The following is a 21,291-nucleotide window of genomic DNA, read 5'->3' on the forward strand; positions in this document are numbered from 1 at the left end:
ACCCAAGTTAGTGGTCTCAATTGTCATTATGATCAAAATATGTTGGGAATTGGTGGGGCCTTTCAGACTTTCTCCCGTGTTCCATCTTGGATGTCTTCTTTAAGAATTTTCTGAGGTCAAGATTTCAAACTCATAGTGAGAGAATGAAGTAAACCTATGATTCTCAGATGCTGTCCCCCCATTGAATTCTACACTGCCTCTACCACAGCCTTGCAACCTGTTCACCCCTTCCAATCCTACCTTATATCATCTCAGTTGCCTGCCTAATTTCTAAATCCATATATATGTATAACTTTTATCATTTTTGGATTGTCTTCTCTTACTTCTGAATCACTGGATGAGAAAACTGCATCCCAAATTAGTCAAGGACACCTAATTGTTTTCCACTGTTTTAGCAGCAACATGGTGGGAAGATGGGGTTGATCCACTTACACTTTGGAAAAAATAGCCTTCACAATTATTACAGTTATTGCCAATAATATAACTTAAATTATTTATGTTCCCCCAGTATGCACCCCATCACTGGGGTGCATGTCAGTCTGAAAAGCATTCACATTTTATCATAGCGGTATGATAGGCTGAAAATGAAAAAAAATAATGAACAGCAATGAAGCAGATTGGGAAAAAAAAGGATCAGGGGAAGGATTTAAGTCATAAGCATGTATTGATAGGCTGATTTTTTTTTTTTTGCATAAACATTCACTAATAGATGTGTATTTTTGATATATTAGTGATTTGCCTGATACCCCATTCCTCCCCCAATTGTGAGTATTAAATTTTCATCTGAGAACTACCATTCTTACCAAACAGAGGTCAGATTTCAGCTGATTACTTCCCTACAGCTGCATTATTGTTCCACTGGATCCTCTAATACTTAAAATCAGTACACAACTGATTCCAAGATATTTGATGGCCTATTCACAGCATTATCCACTAAATACAGCATTAACCTGATTGCAATTAGAAATGTAGGTAATGGAGGGCTTTACAGATTTAATGCAATAGTAACTATTCTTGTTTATTAAAAGCTAGCACCTCAAGGGAAGAACATCTTCGTTTTATACATATTGGAAAGAGGAATTATTTTTCCTTTTTTAGTGCAAGGGAAACATTAAACCAAGCAATATTCTACTGCATTTCTAAAGTGCTACAAATGCAGGAGATTATACCATGCTTCTCTCAATGTGAACAAAGTGTGAACCTTTTAAGATGTGAACATACAAAATGAAGGAAAAAGCTGCATTCTAGCCATATGACTACACTGTTAATTGAAGTCTCTAGTCCATTTTTCTATCACTTATTGTAGCACAAATTATTAGATACTTTGCTTTTTCAATGAGATTTATTGCTCCTCATTGTCTACAATTCCCCATATTTACTTGCTTTAGTCTTTTATTTAGCATTCAAGAGCAAAGCAATTATGTCTTGATTTGAAGTCCTGTCTTATCACATTTCAGCCCATCCTTCCAATTTATCAAGATTATAGAGTACTTAATTGCATTTGGCAAAAAGATCTGCAATCCTTTCCAAGCTTCTATTGTTTAAATACGTGATTAGCATATTCTTCACAGCAACGTCTAAGTCACTGATGAGACATGTTATATCATAAATAGGCCACTTGTTATCCTCATCACTGACACCAAGGTCTCAACAACAATTAACTTCCTTTGTTATCATAATGTCTCATTTTTGGCTTTTATTATATTTATCTATAAAAAAAGTCTGACGTAATAGTGTCCATTTTGAATTGAAAACACCTGATGTTTCTCCAGTACAGAACTGTAGAAATTATGTCAGAACAGGTGGCAGACTTGCCAACCATAACTGATTAGAAAAGGTAATCAGAGTTAGTGCTTGGATATGAAATCACCAGGAAATCCATGGCTAAACTAGGAAGTTAAAAAGAAAACATCCTGGGAAGAAGGCAATAGCAAATCATGTTCCCACTTTTGCCAAGACGACTAAATGGATGACTTTTTGAACTCATCAGAAGCTGAGCTAGATCTGGAAGCCCCTTTATATATGTGTGTATATGCATACATATTTACGTTCTTTTTTTTTTACTTTGCTTTTAGTTTAATATTTTTTTCATTTGTCTTGGTATCTTCTAAGACCATCTCCTTTATTTTTTCTGCTTCAAACATGCTTGTGAAATCCACGTTCACTCTCTCTAATTTCCCAGATGACAATAGCAAGAATTATCAAGGATTTGGGTTTGGTCATTACACAGAACTAGATGAAGGAATCAGATTATCTGTCCATCTAATTTAATATTGTCTATTCTTATTGGGCCAACTCTCCAAGCATTACTCATTTTCTATTATTTGGGCCTAAAAGAATGGAAATGAATTGGATAAGGGCCTTTCTGATTTAAAATTTCCCCTGTAGCCCAGAATTAAAATCATGTAATATACTATATAGTACAGTTGTCATATTTTATATATAATTACATACAATTTATTTTTTAAAAAATTATTAATCTTTTCCTACTTTTCAGAACACATTTCTAAAACTGTGCATCATAACAATATTTATTCATTACTTTTTCAAATTAAGCTTGAATTTCTATTCATATTTAGTGCATGATGGGCAGAAAGAAACTTCTCAGAGATCTAGTTAAATTTTCTCCTCTTCATACAATTCCTTCTTCTGAAGAATGATGGTACTTGAAAGGAAGTCTTCTTAAATCAAGACAGATGTTTTGGATCCATGGACCTTGGGATAGTAGTGTCAAAGTAGAAGCAAAAATGTAAGCAAACTGAAATATAATACCAAGGCATATATTGCTATGCAACAGATTAACAAGAAACTAGGAATAGAAGGACAATAGAAAGCTACATCTTCCATTCTCAACAAGGCTGAAAAGCCAAAGAAAGTTGATGTTCAGAGGAACTGGTGGAATCAAGCAATAGTGCTAACAATTAAATACAGTATTAATGTCACCTATCCTATTAAATGACATGAAAGTCTCACACATTTACAAATATTCCTTATTTATTTATTTATTTATTTATTTATTTATTTAGATTTGTGCTACTCCAGAGTTTAGGAGATTGCACTCCTATGACAACTACAATGGCAGAACCTAGCTAACTTTGGTTGATGTTGGAAACTCAAAGCAGAATTAGACCTGTTCAGTAGTTGAATGGAAGTCTACCAGGAATCATCAGGATTGGAACCTAGACTGGAAGATGAAAAAAATCCCAGAGGAAGAAAATGGCAAACCATGTCCATATTGTGAAGAAAACTACATGGATGTGTCCTTGTAATCACTAGAAATGGAGATTTATTTGAAGAAGACTTTACCCTTATACTTCTGATAACATCATTCCAATAATATTCTTAAATGAATTTTAAAATTTCATTCTTAAAATGAAATAATATATTTCAGTAACATAAACCTAAGAGTCTGACAAGTTGAGACAGAAACTTCCCTCATGCATAAAATCATTCTTACAAACTTATCTGGATAAAGCCAGACTGTTAATTTTCAGTTCCCTGTGCAACCCAAACATTTGGGTTGCAAATGTTTGCAAAACCTAAGCTATTTGCAAGATTTCTCTGACTGCCTTTGGTTGATGAGTTAATGTTACCTATTCTTGATTTTGTCAGGTTTTATAGTGTTTCAGACTAAAACATACTACTCAGATGTGCCTCAGTCACACCGAATTATCTGTGTTGTTTTTTATTACTGAAACAGTCTGCCAAATTCTCTTTAATGTCTTTACAATACAAAGAATCACAACTACTATATGCAATTATCATTTTATAAATAACATGGATAATTGTTTAAAATGTTTTTTCTTGATTAGTTATCTATTGATAAGGAAGACTTCTGAATGTTGTCAATGTACATATGATTGATTGTAATTAAGAAGTCTGTTTTAGAATTTTATCATATATAATTCTTGCATTTTTTCCAATAGTTAAGAGGAGTTTCCTTCTAGAAACTAACGGTGGCCTTGCAGATTAGATTCAGTAACTTCATTCTAAAAACAAAATATGATTTTCAGTACAAGTTTTAGTATTGACATAAAAACTGACATTTTTATTTGAAGTCATTACATGAAGTATCATTCTTTCTTAAGAGTAAGCTAGTGCTATAGATTCGTAAGAGTACTAGTAAGAAGTGAATTTGAGGTAAATATGAAATGAATGATGTAACTTCTGCAAGATCATATTACCCTCCATTAAAATCATATGAAAAATATTATATCCTTGTATTATATCCAGCTGTTATTTCATTTGATTGAAAAGGGTTCTTTTTTTGAAGGATATGATTTTAATAATATTAGAGTATAATCCTCTACATGTCTGCTAAAATGTCAGTGTTGCTTCCTTCCAGGCAAGCTATGTTTATAAGACAACAGACTATCAGTATAATTCTGCAAAGCTTAATCAATCCTAATGAATCTAATGACATTTATCTACAAATAAATAGTCTTACACTACAACTCCATGCAGAGTTGCTTGAGAACAACCTTTACTGATCTTTGTTTCAGATGAATCTAAATAATATATCGACAGTGTCTCCAAATATGCAAGTGGATTTATTGTGGATAATTCTGCAAATTGCTGCCCGTCTCTATCACAGGCAGCGAGGCATCCATTTTTTATCACAGTTAGGTCAGCTGCTAATGTGACTAGTCTCAGAGTTTCAGTATACAGGTAGTCCACATTCAGTGCTGCCTCAGACAATGACTGCTTGCAGTTACGATGGTGATGAAAAAATAACTTTGCAATCTATCTTTGCATTTACAGCCTTTGCAGGTCTGTAAAACAAAGGAAAGCTGAAGTAAGATCATAAACACAGTTGTGATTTTACCCAGTGACCACTTCACTTAATGAATGAGTTGCTGGTCCCAGTTGTGATTACTAAACAAGGACTACCTGTATGTCCTATTTTTCTGCATGCAATTTTATATTACCAAATCACAGAACTTGGTTATAAGATTTGAGTGATTCATTTGGTTTGTTTCATAGTTTATTGGGATCAGTAAGGGTATAGATGTTTATACCATTAAAGCAGATGCTGAGAGACTTCCCCATTTTCACTTTTAAAGGTTGCTCTTCCATTGCACTAGAAGTTACTTCAAAGGTTACCTGACCTTTACTAATTTAATTGTACATAGTTTGTTTTACTAAAATATGTCAAGGTGCTGAGGGAGGGGTGGCTTGAAGAGTTCTAGTACATGCACCCATTATGTGAGGGGCAAAAAAGGATTTGAACAGTTCAGAGAATCCCCATATCATCAACTTGTCTTCAGACTAAGCGGATATGCTTATAGAGTTTTTGTTTCTTTTTACAGGAATATCACATTTTTTTGTCATTGCTTTCTACTAAGATTTTCTCCCCCCCAAATTCTTAGTCTCATCTATAGATCTAGTTTTCCTGGCCTCACTTCCAAAAACTTGCCAGATTTGACTCTCTTTAGCTTTTCAAACATCTTGCCACCTTACATGGGCTCAGATGTTATACAATGTTTGTATTTATTCCATGTTTTGGCTAATTGTCTCAATGGGCTGGTTTAATAATGCAAATAATAATATTAATAACAATAATAAAAGGACTGGTTTAATGTAAGAAGATCCCTACTTACCTCTACCATATGTAGAAATCTTAGAACTGAGCTATTGTTTTCAATGTTCAAAATCAGCAGTCAAATGTCAACTACTTAGCTCCTACTAAATCATTCATTAACTTTAACAAAGCAGATGTTTAATACTTCTTATTCAAAAATTGTATCAGCCTGCTTTTAATACTGCGATGTGTCTTTACTATTTAGAACGTTTCCTTGAGAGAAAAAAAAATGATAATGTTCTGCAATAAAATCATTTCTGTGGACTACTATCTTGCCATTTATTGCATCCACTATCATCTGCTGACATCCCTTTGATATCAGTTATCAGGAAGACAACTAACCCTTTTTTCCTGCTGTCCATTCAGATATGATTTAAAGCTACTGCATGCCTTCTGATACAATTCCAAAACCATGGTATAGAAGCTGTGCTTTGATACTGCAATATGTCTCCATGCATATTTGTTTTAACATGCCCAGATGGAGAAAAATCTACTCTGTTCTTATTCATTTTAAAACTCTCAACATTTGTAACTTCTCTAATGCTCTAAGGGACACCTTTCTAAATAGATTACACCTGCTGTGGATTTTAAAGTATTTTGAACTGCAGTTTTTTCTAAGTTTAATTTAATTTAAAACATGAACATTGCCTAGTGATTTTTCTTTTTCAAGTTGCAAACTGAGTCAGCTGTTTTCTGAAATTTATTTGCAACTGTTGGATGAATACCATCTGGAGTAAACAACTTATTTTTATTTACTGTATCAGTTTATTCCAACACTTTGTCACTTGACTTCTTATTCTCAGATATGTCCTTTTAATTATTACCTGTCACAAACCTATAAAACATACACATCTGTTGTACACAATTGTTTTTTAATGTGGAAAAATGTGGGTTAGCAAATGTATACTTAAATTAAATAATTTAAGTATACAAAGGAAATGTTTAATGTGTAGCTCAGCGCTAACCCAAATAGTTTTTATCTATTTCCCCAGCTCTTTAAATACTTCTAAAAAGGTAGTTCAGACATTCATTTTTTGATAATAACTAGCTATACGTTTCACCTAGACATCATTTTAATGAGTCCATTTTATTTTGTCCATTTACAGCATCTTACAAAGCAGTATGTGTTCTGGCATCCAGGAATACTGCAATACAAAAAAATGTATTCTGTCTATAATCCATAGTTTTGTATATATTCTCCATCTACCATGATGGGATTAAAGCCACAGCCGAGTACTTTCCATAGCAGACCATTGAGAAGAAGAGAAAGAAAGTTATTTGTTGTTTGTTTCCAACACTGAAGCCAGATAAAACAATCACTTTTAAACCTATCCATGTAACTTTTAGAGGGCTCTCTGGATTTTTTACTGCTCTGAGTAAAGCTTTGAGACTGACTTCCCAGAGTAGCACAAAAAAGATTCCCTGATCAGATCCAAGCCTCAACCGTACACAGATCATGTACATCAAAACAACTATTATTATTATTTATTATTTATTATTACTATTATTATTTTACCATTTTAATAAAATAAATTCAGTAATTCCAAATCTTTTGAACAATTAAATATTAAGCCAAATTAAATATATGTTATTTCCCCCCCCCCCTTATAGCCTCCTCCTCCTTAAGTAAAGAAATAACACATCAAGTAATTGATGCTTCTTCAGCTTTATCAATTCAGCTAACATGTCTAGTGTGCTGCTTAGCCAGCAAATTCTACTCTTGTGGGCTTTTCTTCTTTAGACTTTTTATTTAATTCAAAATGTAAATTTTAATGTTTTCTTAATCCTTTTTTGTGTAATCTGACCCAAGAGAATGATAAACTTAATTATGCTATGGACATTATTAACCGTTCTGCTACAATTATTTTTTACATAAAATCTTGCTGTTACCCTTTAAGTGAAATGAGGATAGTTTCTTCCCTTGTTTTACACACACACACACACTCAACCCTTTGTCCATATTGGCACAAATGGATACGTAATGGTTAGAATGCCACCCTTTGATGCGGAAGACCGGGCTTTGAATCCCGGCTGGTACCTACCTTACCAGTAGCGGTCCTTGAGCAAAGACCTCCTAATGCTTCATCTATCTCAGATATGAGAGTGATACAAACTAAGAGAGTCTAACAAGTTCCTCAGTAGATGTTGGGGAACCAGGACAATCTGATGATACATGGGCTACTGGAACAAACCACATACGAACAAGACAAGAGAACCTGGAATTGATGGAATGCTACTATAACAGTAGACCTAATGAGAGGGGATATATGAAACGTATGAGCGAACTATGGACAGGAGGCCTACATCCACCCTAACTAAGAAACAGCTAGTTACCCAACACTTCAACATAGTGAAGAAGAAGCTGCTTTCACAATCTGAGATAGACCAACTACACATTATATTGCAGACTCATGAAGACCTGGAAGAACAACTGGATCTGCAGCAGACATTTCAAGTTGGAACGTCACTGCTACCCCTTCCATTACAGAGCACAACAGCTGATATGAGGCATAAGATCATGGATAAACTAGTTATAGTCAACCTTTGAGACTAATTACCATGGCTCAGTGGAGAAGTACAATCAGATATGTTAGAAGATGCCAATAGAGCCCTCATGACAATCCTTACTACCAACATAACTCAAACCAATGAACTGGTATACATTACAACCACTGTAATCCTGCAGATGCTTGGCTACGTGATCAAGAAGAACAGCAGTATATACCCCCCCCACACACACACACAACAGAAAATGAATCTCGGAATCTAAGATCAAGGCTACTGGGAGAGAAGTTAGTCAGCTGGAACTACAGAAGGTTGTAGAAATTAAGGATAAGACTTGGCTACTGAAAAAATACAAGGGCCTGACTCCATCTGAAGCCCTAGAGAATGCTAAACAAAGGCTCACACCACTGGCTGCCAGGCTAAGAAGATACATTAGAGAAGCAGAGGCCAAGAAGGTAAATGCCCTGTTCTCCAAAGAACCATCCAAGGTGTACTTGCAACTGCAGTGCAACAACACAGTAACAGCAGAGTCACCAACAGCAGAAACTGAACAGTACTGGAAGACCATATGGAAAGAGAAGACACACAGCATCAGTGCAAAGTGGCTGCAGGACCTAAGAGCAGACCACAGCAATCTCTCAGAATAGGAACCAGTCACCATAACTGTAGCAGACATCCAACAGCAGGTCAAGAACATAAAGAGCTGGACAGCATCTGGCCCGGACATTATCTACACCAATTGGCTGAAGAAACTAACAACACTGCATGAATGCCTAGCAGCACAGATGAATCAGCTGCTAGCAGCAGGATCCTACCCAGACTGGCTAACACAAGGAAGGACAGTGCTGATCATGAAAGACCCCCACAAAGGAACAGCACTGTCCAACTACTGGCCAATAACCTTCTTTCCCACAACATGGAAAGTTCCATCAGGCATCATAGCTGCCAAGCTATAGGACAATATGGGCCAGTACATGAGCACAGCTCAGAAGAGCATTGGGGACAACATCAGTTGCTCATAGATAGAGCATTTGCCCGAGACTCAAGGTCTAGACAGACCAATTGGAGCACAGCCTGAACTGACTACAGGAAAGCCTACAACTCAATGCCACACACATAGATCTGTGAATGCCTGGTGCTATACAAAGTCAACAGGACACTAAGGACCTTCCTCAAGAACTCAATGGGACTATGGAGGACAACACTGGAAGTCAACTCAAGATAGCTCACACAAGTAGCCATCAAGTGTGGCACATACCAAGGTGATGCATTGTCCCTGCGACTGTTCTATGTACGCTTGAAACCACTCAGCTAGATAATCACAAGGACTGGATACAGATACAAGTTCAAGAGTGGAACTATCATCAGCCACCTCCTCTACATGGATGACATCAAGCTGTATGCTAAGGGTGAACAAAACATCGACTCACTGATCCATCTGATACAGATCTATAGTGAGGATATTGGGATGTTATTCGGACTGGAAAATGTGGCCAGATGGTAGTAAAGAGAAGGAAGGTAGCTAAGACTGATGGGGTGAAACTACCAGTGGGCCATATAGCAGACATACAGACCAGTTACAAGTACATTGATATCCCACAGTTACATGAGAACCACAATGAGGAGGCAAGGAAGACAACAACATTCAACTACCACCAAAGGATAAGGCAGGTCCTGAAGAGCCAGCTCAATAGGAAGAACAGGATACATGCCATCAACACATACACCCTGTCAGAGACAGTCCAATGCATAGAGCTCCTGAGAAAATGCCTGAGGCAGAAGCAGACATGGAAGGAAGTTCAAGCAGAGGGAGTGTCATGGCAAGAGAAGACCCTGCATGGGATGTACCATTAGCAGATAGCTGAGGTGGCTGACTGGAAATCCTACCAGTGTGTGATGGACTGGAATGGAGGAAGGGGGGTGAAAACAGTGCTCTCGTCTCCAGAGCAACGCTCTGGAGATAAGCAGAGAAAGCTGGTGCATCCGTAAACATTCCAGAAGATAGTAGAGAGTTGTGCCTGGGAACTACTGGTCAGTCTGAAAAGATTCTGTAATAAGCGCTACCTAATAAACCTTGCTGACTGAACCTACACGGTCTCCAGGAGTTCCTTGGGCTAGGCCTGACACAGTGGCTGGAAAGGGCTGGATTAAAAGACACCATTGAGGCACTAATCACAGCAGCACAAGAACAGACACTAAGCACCAGATCCATAGGAGCAGGGGTCCAACACTCTAGGCAAGACCCAAGGTGCAGGTTGTGCACAGAGGCCTCAGAGACAGTCCAACACATAGTGGCAGGATGTAAGATGCAGGCAGGAACAGCATACATTGAATGGCACGACCAAGTAGCTGGCATTGTATACAGGAACATATGCACAGTGTATGGGTTAGACCCTCCCAAGCCCAGATGGGAGATTCCACAGAAGGTTTTGGAGAATAACAGGGCTGAGATACTGTGGGACTTCCAGATCCAGATGCAAAGGCAGGTACTGGCCAAGCAACCAGACATCGTGGTAGTAGACAAGGACCAGAAGACAGTGTTGGTGACAGTGCCAAGTGACAGCAACATTAGGAAGAAGGAGTATGAGAAGCTGGAGAATTACCCGGGCCTGAATGAGGAACTAGAGAGGATGTGGAAAGTAAAGGCCAAAGTGGTCCCAGTGGTGGTAGGAGCACTCAGAGCTGTGACTCCTAAGCTGGGACAGTGGCTCCAACAGATCTCAGGAACAAGATAGAGCTCTCTGTCTAGAAGAGTGCAGTGTTAGGAATAGCTAAGATACTGTGCAGAACCCTCAAATTCCCAGGCCTCTGGTAGAGGACCTGAGATTGAAGAAGACACATACCACCCACAAAGGTAAGAGGGGATTTTTTTTCCCTCAACCCTTTCTCCACATTGTGCTCCTAAGGCATGATTTCTTATAGAAATAAATAAATGAACAAAACACTTTATAAAATTATATTAAATAAAGTATGAATTAAATGAAAGAAAGATCCAGCTTGTAATTATACATTTGTAGGTTTAGTACTGAGTGTAGCACAGAGTGCAAGAATCAAAACCATTTGTAAGAAAAGCAAATGCTGAATTCTGATGAAAATCAAGGTTTTGCAAATTCAGATGATAGCTTGTCATCTTGAAGAATCACTTTGTAAACTGAACAAACCGAGGAAAGAAACAATGATATGTATGAATTCAGGTTGTGAATATTAGCAACATGTATCTAAAATAGTAGCTGTTGAGTGGAGTACATTTGGGATGGATTCTGAAGTGAACAGTAAGCTGTCAACCTCCATCTAAATCAGAAATTTCAAATGTATACCATATGGTTTTTCCTTCATGGAAATTTATGTTTTTTAGTATCAGCTTCTAGTAACTAGATACCTAAATTCTAACAGTGATATCAAAAATGTCCATTCTCCCAACTATTTAATCTAAAAACAAAACTATATTTCAAGACTGAGTCTATATTTTACAATGGGCTACCTCCAAGACAGAAATAAGGATGATTAAAAGAGAAAAAATGAAGTATTCCAGTAGCAAAAGTGTTGTTTGGAATGTTGATGTCACCGCTGTTGCCTTTCAGACTTTAATTTTCTTTCAAAAATTTACCTGAAATATTTTCAGTGGTTGTACTTCTAAATCAAGTTAATGGTTTTGCTGGTGTAATGGTACTTTCTTCTGTTCCAATGACATAGAATTTAACAATCAATGAAAACATTTCTAATTAAAGGAAAATTTCCAGTCTTGCAATGTAAAGATGGGCTAATAGGCATAGCAATGTAGCATCTTCATTCAACATAGTTTACTTAGCCCATAATGTGAAGTATATAAAGAAATAACTCTCCCAAGCTACACATCATCTTCTGTGTTGCCTATTCAAACATTGCCATATTGATGAATGCCATAAGAATTCAGAAAACGTCAAAACAGAATAATCTAATTCATTCCTTGAATGATGATCAAGGGAACAAAAAAGTAGTGGAGCAGCAGGAAAGTATGGCTCCTGTAAGATGTTCTCTAAGCACTGCTCCATGGTACAAACAGCTTGATGCAGAAAAAATTGTCAATGAAGAGGCACCACAAACTGCTACACAATATGCAGAAATAATGATGTTGCTAACTGTTTACTTAAGACCCTATATAGTAGGGGAAAAGTTCTAAAAAATCAGCAAGGCAATTTTTTTTAATAAATCCATCTTCAACAGGTCCTAGTGCAAAGCTTAAAATGCCACAGATGTTTTTAAAAATCAATGCTATATGGAGAATAATTGAAGAGAGCAAAGGAAGTCAGAGGAATGTTTTTCTTCCTCCCATTGTCTTTATTCCTAGAAAGCACATTTGGAAATGGTGTTTTACTCCTACAAAAGGAACACTTTCTAGCATCCTTTTGAACAGTACTTACTCAAATATGGTGGTTTGTAAGGCGCTCGTGTATTAGACAGCAGTCCATCCAGTTCCTTCCTCTCCAGGGTGCTGTGAAGGGCCTTCTCTTTGCCAAAGGTGGAGAAAGATCTCTCTGCCCCTGGCTGGGCTTCTGGTGTTTCAAACACTTCGGTGTCTGGAACAGAGTCCATTCCAGGTACATGAAGATTGCTGCGGTAATCCGCAGCCTGCCGTCCATCAGAAGGGACAAAAGAGGGCATCCAACACCGATCCGAGTGGCCCAATGCTTTACATTCCTCTGTGCAATTAGAGAAGAGATCCATGCCTATAAGCAGGAAAGAGAAAAACTGCAGATATAACCTTCAGTGTCATCACCTGCTGAAGGCATGGTGATCAAAAAAGATATTTTCTATCATCATCTTACCAGTAAAGAATTTTATTAATAAGTCTTCCAAAGACAGCCTTATTGTTTGAAAGAAAAAGAAAAAAGATAGGAAGTACAAGAATGCTCCACAACTGGCCAAATAATCATCAGATGACAACTGGGATCACTGTTATTAAAAAATTCTTGTGACCTGCTCTGCCAAGCCATCTAGGGACAAGTCCCACTTTCCGAAGGTGAAGGTGTCAGCTTAATGATCATCAACAGACCAAATAGGCCTAATACATATGTAAAGGTGTGGAATCATGTGAAAAATACTGATGGTGGGGAGAAAAATGCTGAAAATGTCTCTGAAAATTTCAACAGATTAAGCCACTCTATTTTTGAAGAAAGAACATGCTCCTCAGACTTTCTTCCACTTAATGCCACTACAGCCTTAAAATCACACTAGAAGCCTAAAAAGAAACTACTATAATTAGTGGCAAGTCTAATATGCCATAGATCCAGCTTGTACTGACAAATGTGTGAATGCTTACTCTATACCGATATAGATATATATCCCTGCCAACAGAAAATAGTATGCTTATAAATCCTTTTAAATCCATTCACTTCTCAAATGATAAGCAAGCTTTTTACTATGTACCTTATGATGGATATTTCAGCAGTTTAGTTTTCTAATGCAACTCATTTCTTAAAGAAATAGCAATGTAGTTAAATTGAACAGCCAATGCTTAATTGGGATAATATTAAGATGCATGTAATAAAAGTTAAAGTAGTGAAAACTTATTTCTTACAGTGTTGCTCAGAAAAGGAATGAAATATTATAGAGCTGGCTATGCCTGTACAACAAATGAGAAAAATCTCTTGCTGATTTGGTTCAACAATAATCATATTAAAATTACTTTCATATACATAGATAGCACCCATACCCTACACTCTGTAAGTCATTAATATGACATAAATGTTTAACTGTAGACCATACAGCACAGGAATTATTTGCTATAAAACAAGTATTACCTCTTCTGTGTCAGTCCCTGAGAATGGCAAATAGCTCCTTGAGATTATATTTTCCAGCTGAGGAATGCCTGCTTTTAGATAATGTTCCATCTATATGGATACATAATCCATACCATAAAGAATATCATTAACTAATCTCTTCAAACAAAAATAGGTTAGTATTCTTTTCTGCTAATCTTCAGTTTTAATTGGACCCATATTGGTAAAAGTACATATTTTTAGAAGAAATCCCACAAAGTTACCAGTAAGTACTGAAGAGCTGGGGATGTGCCTCAATTAATACTTTATAATGGAAATTTTATTTTAAATTAAAAAAATAAAGAATTTGGCTTTGTCTGAAATCTTCTACTGATAATTGCAATTGAAGAAATCTGGAAATAAATTACTAATCAATGAACTGTTGAGGAACGTACATGTGAAGAGCAACAGGAAATAAAATTTCAAAGGAGCAATGGAATACAATACAAGATATAATTATATATATACACACACACACGCACGCGCACACACACACATATTATAATATAAATGCCTTGTGAAATAAACGGGTAGGGTCAGGATCCTTGCAATCAATCAACTGTCAAGGGGCCTGACTCTGACAGGTAGTCTACTTACTGCTGGTACAACAGTAGATATATTTTAAGTATTTTTTATCGAGGAAATACTGTACCTATTTATATTGAATATAATTTATCAGACCAGCTTTGATCTACCTTGTGCCCTCCAGATGTGAGGGGATCCCAATTCCAATTCATCTGGAGGACAGATGAAGGCTGTACTGCTTAGTTCTCCAGGAGATATGAACATAATAAAATCAGATTTGAAAATCAGAATTAAATTATTTATAGCTTTAAAATGCGACAAAAGTAAATACAAAATCATATTATCTAGCAGGTTCCCAAATTTCATTTTAGTCATAATCACTAGATTTGAAATTCAGTTTCATTTCAGCTTTAAAAAAATCAAATAAAGAAAAAAAGTTCCTTGTTAATTTTCCTTCTACAATTTAGATTTTTACTAGAAACTATTTTCCATTTCACAGTTTCTAAGCAACAAATCCCTGTCATTGCTCATGTCAACTAAAGTGATTGGAACTTACTAAATTATGTATTTAAGTATATGATATAGTATATTAGTTTTTGTGATGGACTGGAATGGAGGAAGGGGGGTGAAAACGGTGCTCTCGTCTCCAGAGCAACGCTCTGGAGATAAGCGGAGAAAGCTGGCACATCCCTAAACATTCCAGAAGATAGTAGAGAGTTGTGCCTGGGAACTACTGGTCAGTCTGAAAAGATTCTGTAAATAAGCGCTAGCTAATAAACCTTGCTGATTGAACCTACACGGTCTCCAGGAGTTCCTTGGGCTAGGCCTGACAGTTTTCCACAGCCCAGGCCATCCAGATGAGTTGAATTATGAGCCGCTGCCATAACTACTAGCCAACACAGCTACTTGTTATAAAACACCAGCACATATAGAAGCTATTAGGCTGGGGAAGGTTGTAATATCTGAAAATGTATCTTACTACCATAAAGGTATGAGCAATCTAACTTGCTGATTCAATTATTAACAAGCTTAACACTGCACTCAGTAAATGTTTAAATGTTAAATATTGCCTGAATCATCTTCTAAACATTTAAATAATACAATAAATTATTTATTTATATACTCAATGTGATTTGTGTTGAAATAAGAGATGTGAAATATGAGATTATTACAATAAATTGAATTAGTGGAATACAAAGCAAAATCCAAATATTGTAGCAGTATAAAAGTCCATAGATATGGCAAGAAAAAGAGAGCTAGAAAATGATGGTAAACATTCCTAGAACCTGAGAAGATATTTGAAAAATGGCCTCAGAAACTGTTTCTAACCTTATTTAGAGATTAATAACTGTAAAATTTTCCAGAAAGGACAGCTTAAATTATAAGTGTTGCTGCCCACCATATCAAGGAAAGCAGACATTCTGAATAATCCTTTAAAAATATTTTCATTTGACAGAAACTCCAGTTCAGTGCTTGTAGACTGAAGCTATCAAACCATTTTACTTTATAGTCAAAAAATTTAAGCCAAAACTCTGGTCTGAAATTATACTTATGTGTGCAAACAGCGACATATTTGTAAATAAATGTGCAGAAACCAATTCCTATTAGGTATTCTCAATTTAGAAATAAAAGTCTGTTACAGGGTTTCTAGCAGGTGGTTCTTCACCGTGTCGGAAGCACAGAGGTAGACTCAGTAAACTATCAGTGGTTCACTGCCTGGTAATTTATTTGGTTCCATTTTTTCATCAGATCTGACCATCATATTTTAACAAAACTGGATTTAGGGTGCAATCCTACACACATATGCCTGGCAGCTAGACCCAATGAACGCAGTGTCTGAGCAGTTATTATTCAATTATAAAGAAAGAAACGGGATCTTTTATTTTCTGTCATTTACTACTTCACTTTTAATGTAAAGGACTGATATAAATTTAGTACTTTCATTCAAACAACTGTTTTCAATCACTAAGCAGAAAATCTATTTAAGTTTGTACAATAGTATAAAAAGATGTATATTGGTTTGATGTGATAACAAGCATGTTTGGGGAGGGGCAACACTGATGTGCTAAGCTTGATTTCAAATCCTGTTTCTTTAGATCTATGGTCTGCTCCTTCCCAAAGGGTAAAAGTGACCTTAAATTACAATAAAAATATATATCCATCCAGCCAAACTATTTGTTACAGATGATAAAATATTGTTAAATATGTTGTAGAGAGAAACAAATACTAATTAACTGATGTTCACTAACACTTGTACCACTGACTTCCAACAAAAATTAGAGCTTGTTCACTATTTGACAAACCTCCTGGTTAGAACAGATTCCTGGCATCGAGAAATGTGGCAACAACTCTTCATTCCATAGTCTTTTATAAACCAAAAATCCCAATGTTATATTTAAAAGAAATGTTCAATCCCCTCAAACACTTCCATTCTCTCATGTCATAATTTCAACACTCAAATAATTTCTTGTTGAATGCATTTGTTACTGCAGCTAGTCTACAGTAGAGAATGGAGGGCAGAAATTGAATCTGAGAAGTATAAACATCTCTATTTCTTAAATTAGCATTTTACGTGAGTCACAGATTTTTCAACACTTATACTAAAAGAGTCCTAATAACACAGCTTATGCTCTATGTTCATTACTCTTCTTGAGAACTTTTCTCCAAAGTCAAACATGGGAGTTGGTTAAAATCATGTGAAAACACAGAGTACAGGGATCCTACTGACCTAACCAAGTACAAGACCATGACTATTACAAAATATTAATGTTTACACAAAATAATAATTTAATATGCTTATTTTGTTCTAAAAAGCTGACATTCTTTGCAATTTGTTTCTTCTCCACTAAATTAAGCAGGAAGAGATGACAGAACTGGTACACAAAAAGCCTCCGGAGATATTAAATAACTTTCAACATATCTAATGATCCAACTGTAAGTAACAGGTCTGCTAAGCTACATCCACTTTCTATACAATGTCACATTTTTCAATAGCAATAGTGCTTTCCATTTCTTTAATAAGAAGGATGGTGACTGAAACCTTTTTAACAATCTACATCTGTAAGTCTTCTATTCTCCCTTGTCACAATACACACTTGCCAAACATTAATCTCATAGTAGAATCCAGATCACAGTTTAGCAAATGAAATGGCGGGGGGGGGGATTATTTCAAGTATGTCCACTGTCAAAGAACTACCAAAAGCCACTTTAGCATATCCTTATATAATTTCAAACCAGGATCACACTGGAATAGGAACTGAAATAAACTGCATGGATTGGAAAAGGAAAATAGCAATTTATGTCCCCTTTGTCTTATATTAATTTTTCCACCCAGAATTTGCAAAGTAATGTTTCCTGGATTCTGCAGCTAAAAACCTCTGATTCATTTACAAATGTTTCTCAATCCTCTTCGCAAAATGTATCCTCTAAAATTGCATACGTTTAACCTATTTAGTGGAGAGCTTTTTGATAAACACCAGAAACAAACAAACCAAGCTCTAACAAAGCACTCTGTGACATGCTGAGCAATGTTACATTTTACCTGTATACCTGTGCCAATAAGCAAAGTCATTAGTACTATCTACAATCTAAGCCAGTAAACCATTGATTTTGTACTGCAAGTGAAGATTAAGAAGATATATCCTCTTTCTCCCCACTCTATTAGGAATCAAGTCTTCAGATCAGCACCATGTTTTAGTATGAACACCTGGAAGAATGAGATGGTACCTCTGTTTCAAGTCTAAAGAGATGGATGATCTTAGTAGGTATCATAAAACACACACAGAGAAACTACTTAGAATCTATGTTAGAACTCACGGAATATAACACAAGGTGACTTATTGCCCATAGATAATATACACAAATAAATTTAGATAAGTCATCTCCAGTACCCTACTGCGCATGCTTTAACAGAAACCACACTGTAAAATAAATAAATAAATAAAATAAAATAAAATAAAATAAAATAAAAGCCAAAGTGCTTTCTATCAAGAGTTATCATCTACTATCCTTCTTGGATTTTAAATTCATTTTTACTCTGAAATCATGTTTTGTTTTGTTTTCCCCTACAAGATTTTGCTTTGATATATTCTGGATAATCCCCCTCCTCACCCGCAAAATTTGTTTGTATTATTCCGTTATGATTTATTTATTTATTTTAAATGTATGTACATTGTTTAAAAAGCATTTTTTAGAAAAATGAATATTATTAATCTGTTTTAACTGAGCTATTATTCATGTGAAGGAAGGAGAGAACTCTGAACAATGCTTTATTGAATTACAGCAGAGAAAGTGATATGTAGTTCAGATCATACAGCTTTACAGAAATAAATCAACCACTGTTAGAAGTACTAGTTTTAGTCCATTTCTGAGCTCATTTCAAAATACGTGGCGTCAGATTATCTTGAGTGTGCTTTTCTAAATATATTGGATTTAAAATGAAGTGACACAGGTAGTTGCCTGGCTGCTGGAGAAAGGAGCTTTTCAGTAGGGATACTCTGATTATGGAATGCACTTCTCAGACATGCTTGTCTGGACACTTACATTGTGGTCTTTTCCATTCCAGCTGAAAATGTTTATTTTCGCAGGCTTCTGAGTTAGACTTTTAAAACCACATTTAGCTATTTTCACAATACTCCACTGCTATTGGTTTAGTCTATTGCTATTGGCCAGTCACTCTCTTTCAGCCCAACCTGCCTCAGGGGGTTGTTGTGGGGAATACAGGAGGCCAGAGCATTAGGTACACTGCCTTGAGTTGTACAAAACAAAAGGTGGAACACTGACCTAGTAATAAACAAACACTCTATGGCTATTTTAACCTGATTTAACTTCTTCTCCTGTGCATTGGGCTGGGATGGTAAATGAGGCCATTCTGTGATGTGTGCACTTGTTATTTATTGCCAGCCTCTATTATGTATTATGCACTGATTATGTCTTTCGTTTTGTTAGATTATTTTGGTTTCGCAACGTATTTATTCCTGTAATATTTTTTCTCTTTTGACACCACACAGAATCACAGATTGTGAGAGGGTGGCTTTATAAATCTTTTAAATACAGAGATAAATAAATGTTAGTTTAACATTATTTGAATGCATTTATTTAGTTTAAATTTTTAACTTTTATTTCAACCACACAAAAAGCCTCATTATGAAGTGATATAGAAATATAATATATGAATGGTTAGGAGATGTATTTCAACAGAACCATCTATATCTGTCACTCTTAACACAGAGTACAAGTCCATACCAAATAAATCAACAATAGCTAACTTGGAATTGCATGACCAGGTAGGAAGAAAAGGAGAAGCCAAGACTTCTTCTTTTTTTTAAGGAGAAGCATTACAATAAAATCTATTCAAGCTTCATTACAGTATGGCATGAGACCTAATGGGTAGTGACAACCCCTTCAGAAAAAAAGTTGGCTTTTGAATATGTGCTAAATAATTAGTTGTGGATTTTGCTTTTGCCTTTTTTAATTAATTAATTTTTTTAAGTTTACAAATGAACATCAGGGTAGTGCTGTTATGGACTAATAGGAATGAGAGGCAAACAGAAGACATAAACTGGAATCATGAAAAGAAACTAAACATAAGAATAAGAGAAACATAAATGGTCAGGAAGAAACATGTAGAATTTAGTTATAAGGACCAAATAAATACATTCAATATTCATGGCAAGTTTTGGGTATTTCTAATAGTTAAATCAAGCAAGATCTAAAGAGTTTGAAAGCTTGCCTTCAGTATTCAGTATCATACTTAGCTGATACCAATGAAGAAAGCTGGATTTTAGAACACGAGTAGGAATGATTGACAAAATGGAGATAGGCTTAAAACCATTTAGTGTATAGTACTTAGCTTCTTTATCTCTCACATAATTAGATTACTGATGAAGTTGGCAGCTGAAATGCTTAACTAAATTAGCTTTACTTATTACTTTCTTCTTCTGTCATATAGCCTGCCTGAATCTAGCATCATTTAGTTATTGTTCATATTATATTTATGTACACAGACCTATATATTAATAAACAGAATGTTCTTCAACATCCTCTAAACCAGGTGGAAAAAAAGAAATATATATTTATCAAATAATCTAATCCCAAAGCCATATCATGAATACGTATCTATGCAATGCAATGCAAAAAAAAAAAAAAAAACTTATGCAAAATGATTACCTACAGTAATTTATCAAACTGTATACTGCAATTATTAATATAAAATAACAATTCAGTTCAAACTGTTAATTCTGATTAAACTCAAAAACAATTGTTAAATACAACTCCTCTCTTATATTTGCAGTAACTTGCCTCTAAAGTTCACAGATCAAACTACAAACCAAATATGCAGAAAGTCACAAATCTGAAGTCAGTCAGTTAAAATTAGGTTAAGTGAATGCATTTCAACTTACTAATAAATATAAAATAGCTAGATTATACTTTATATATAGAGTCCAGTTTCAGGACAACCTTTGAAACAATCTAATTCCAGATAAACCATATAAAACAATAATGGGAAAATTAAGTATAACAACATTGGTGGATGCTTTTAAAATAAAATGCCTTTGTTTGAAGTGCATCACAAATGATTATATCTACATACAGTATTCTGCTTTCCATTCTAGGCCCTTGCACAGATGTTTATTTTCTTCTCTCATATTTTGTTACTATGGTTCATTTTGTCGAGGGAATAACTGATTGAAATATTCATGAAGATGAGTGCTGCAGTAAAATTTATTTATTTATTTGAATTTATTAGCTGCCTAACTCCAATTTGTTTGTTTCTTTTTTTAAAGACAAGTTAAAAGACAACAGGAGAACAATTGGGGGGAGGTATAATAAATAAACCTTTTATTTTAAATATAAAATAAAATACTAATAGTTGCCTTAGAA

At 35.4% G+C, this 21,291-nt stretch overlaps 1 protein-coding gene across 3 annotated transcripts in view; it reads right to left on the reverse strand.

Annotated features, from left to right (window-relative positions):
• The window catches only part of PCDH10 (protocadherin 10), a 50,274-nt gene that overhangs the window by 21,386 nt on the left and 7,597 nt on the right, over positions 1-21,291 (reverse strand). For all 3 annotated transcript variants that reach the window (XM_088132849.1, XM_088132850.1, XM_088132848.1), the window contains one exon: positions 12,487-12,792. In XM_088132849.1, coding sequence (XP_087988975.1) covers positions 12,487-12,792 — 306 coding nt within the window. The remainder of the gene's footprint in view (positions 1-12,486; positions 12,793-21,291) is intronic.

This window comes from Python bivittatus, unplaced genomic scaffold, assembly GCF_059951505.1.
Source record: "Python bivittatus isolate LINGU-HERP-01145 unplaced genomic scaffold, Pbiv_v1 ctg000070_np1212, whole genome shotgun sequence".
NCBI classification, from domain to species: Eukaryota; Metazoa; Chordata; class Lepidosauria; order Squamata; family Pythonidae; genus Python; species Python bivittatus.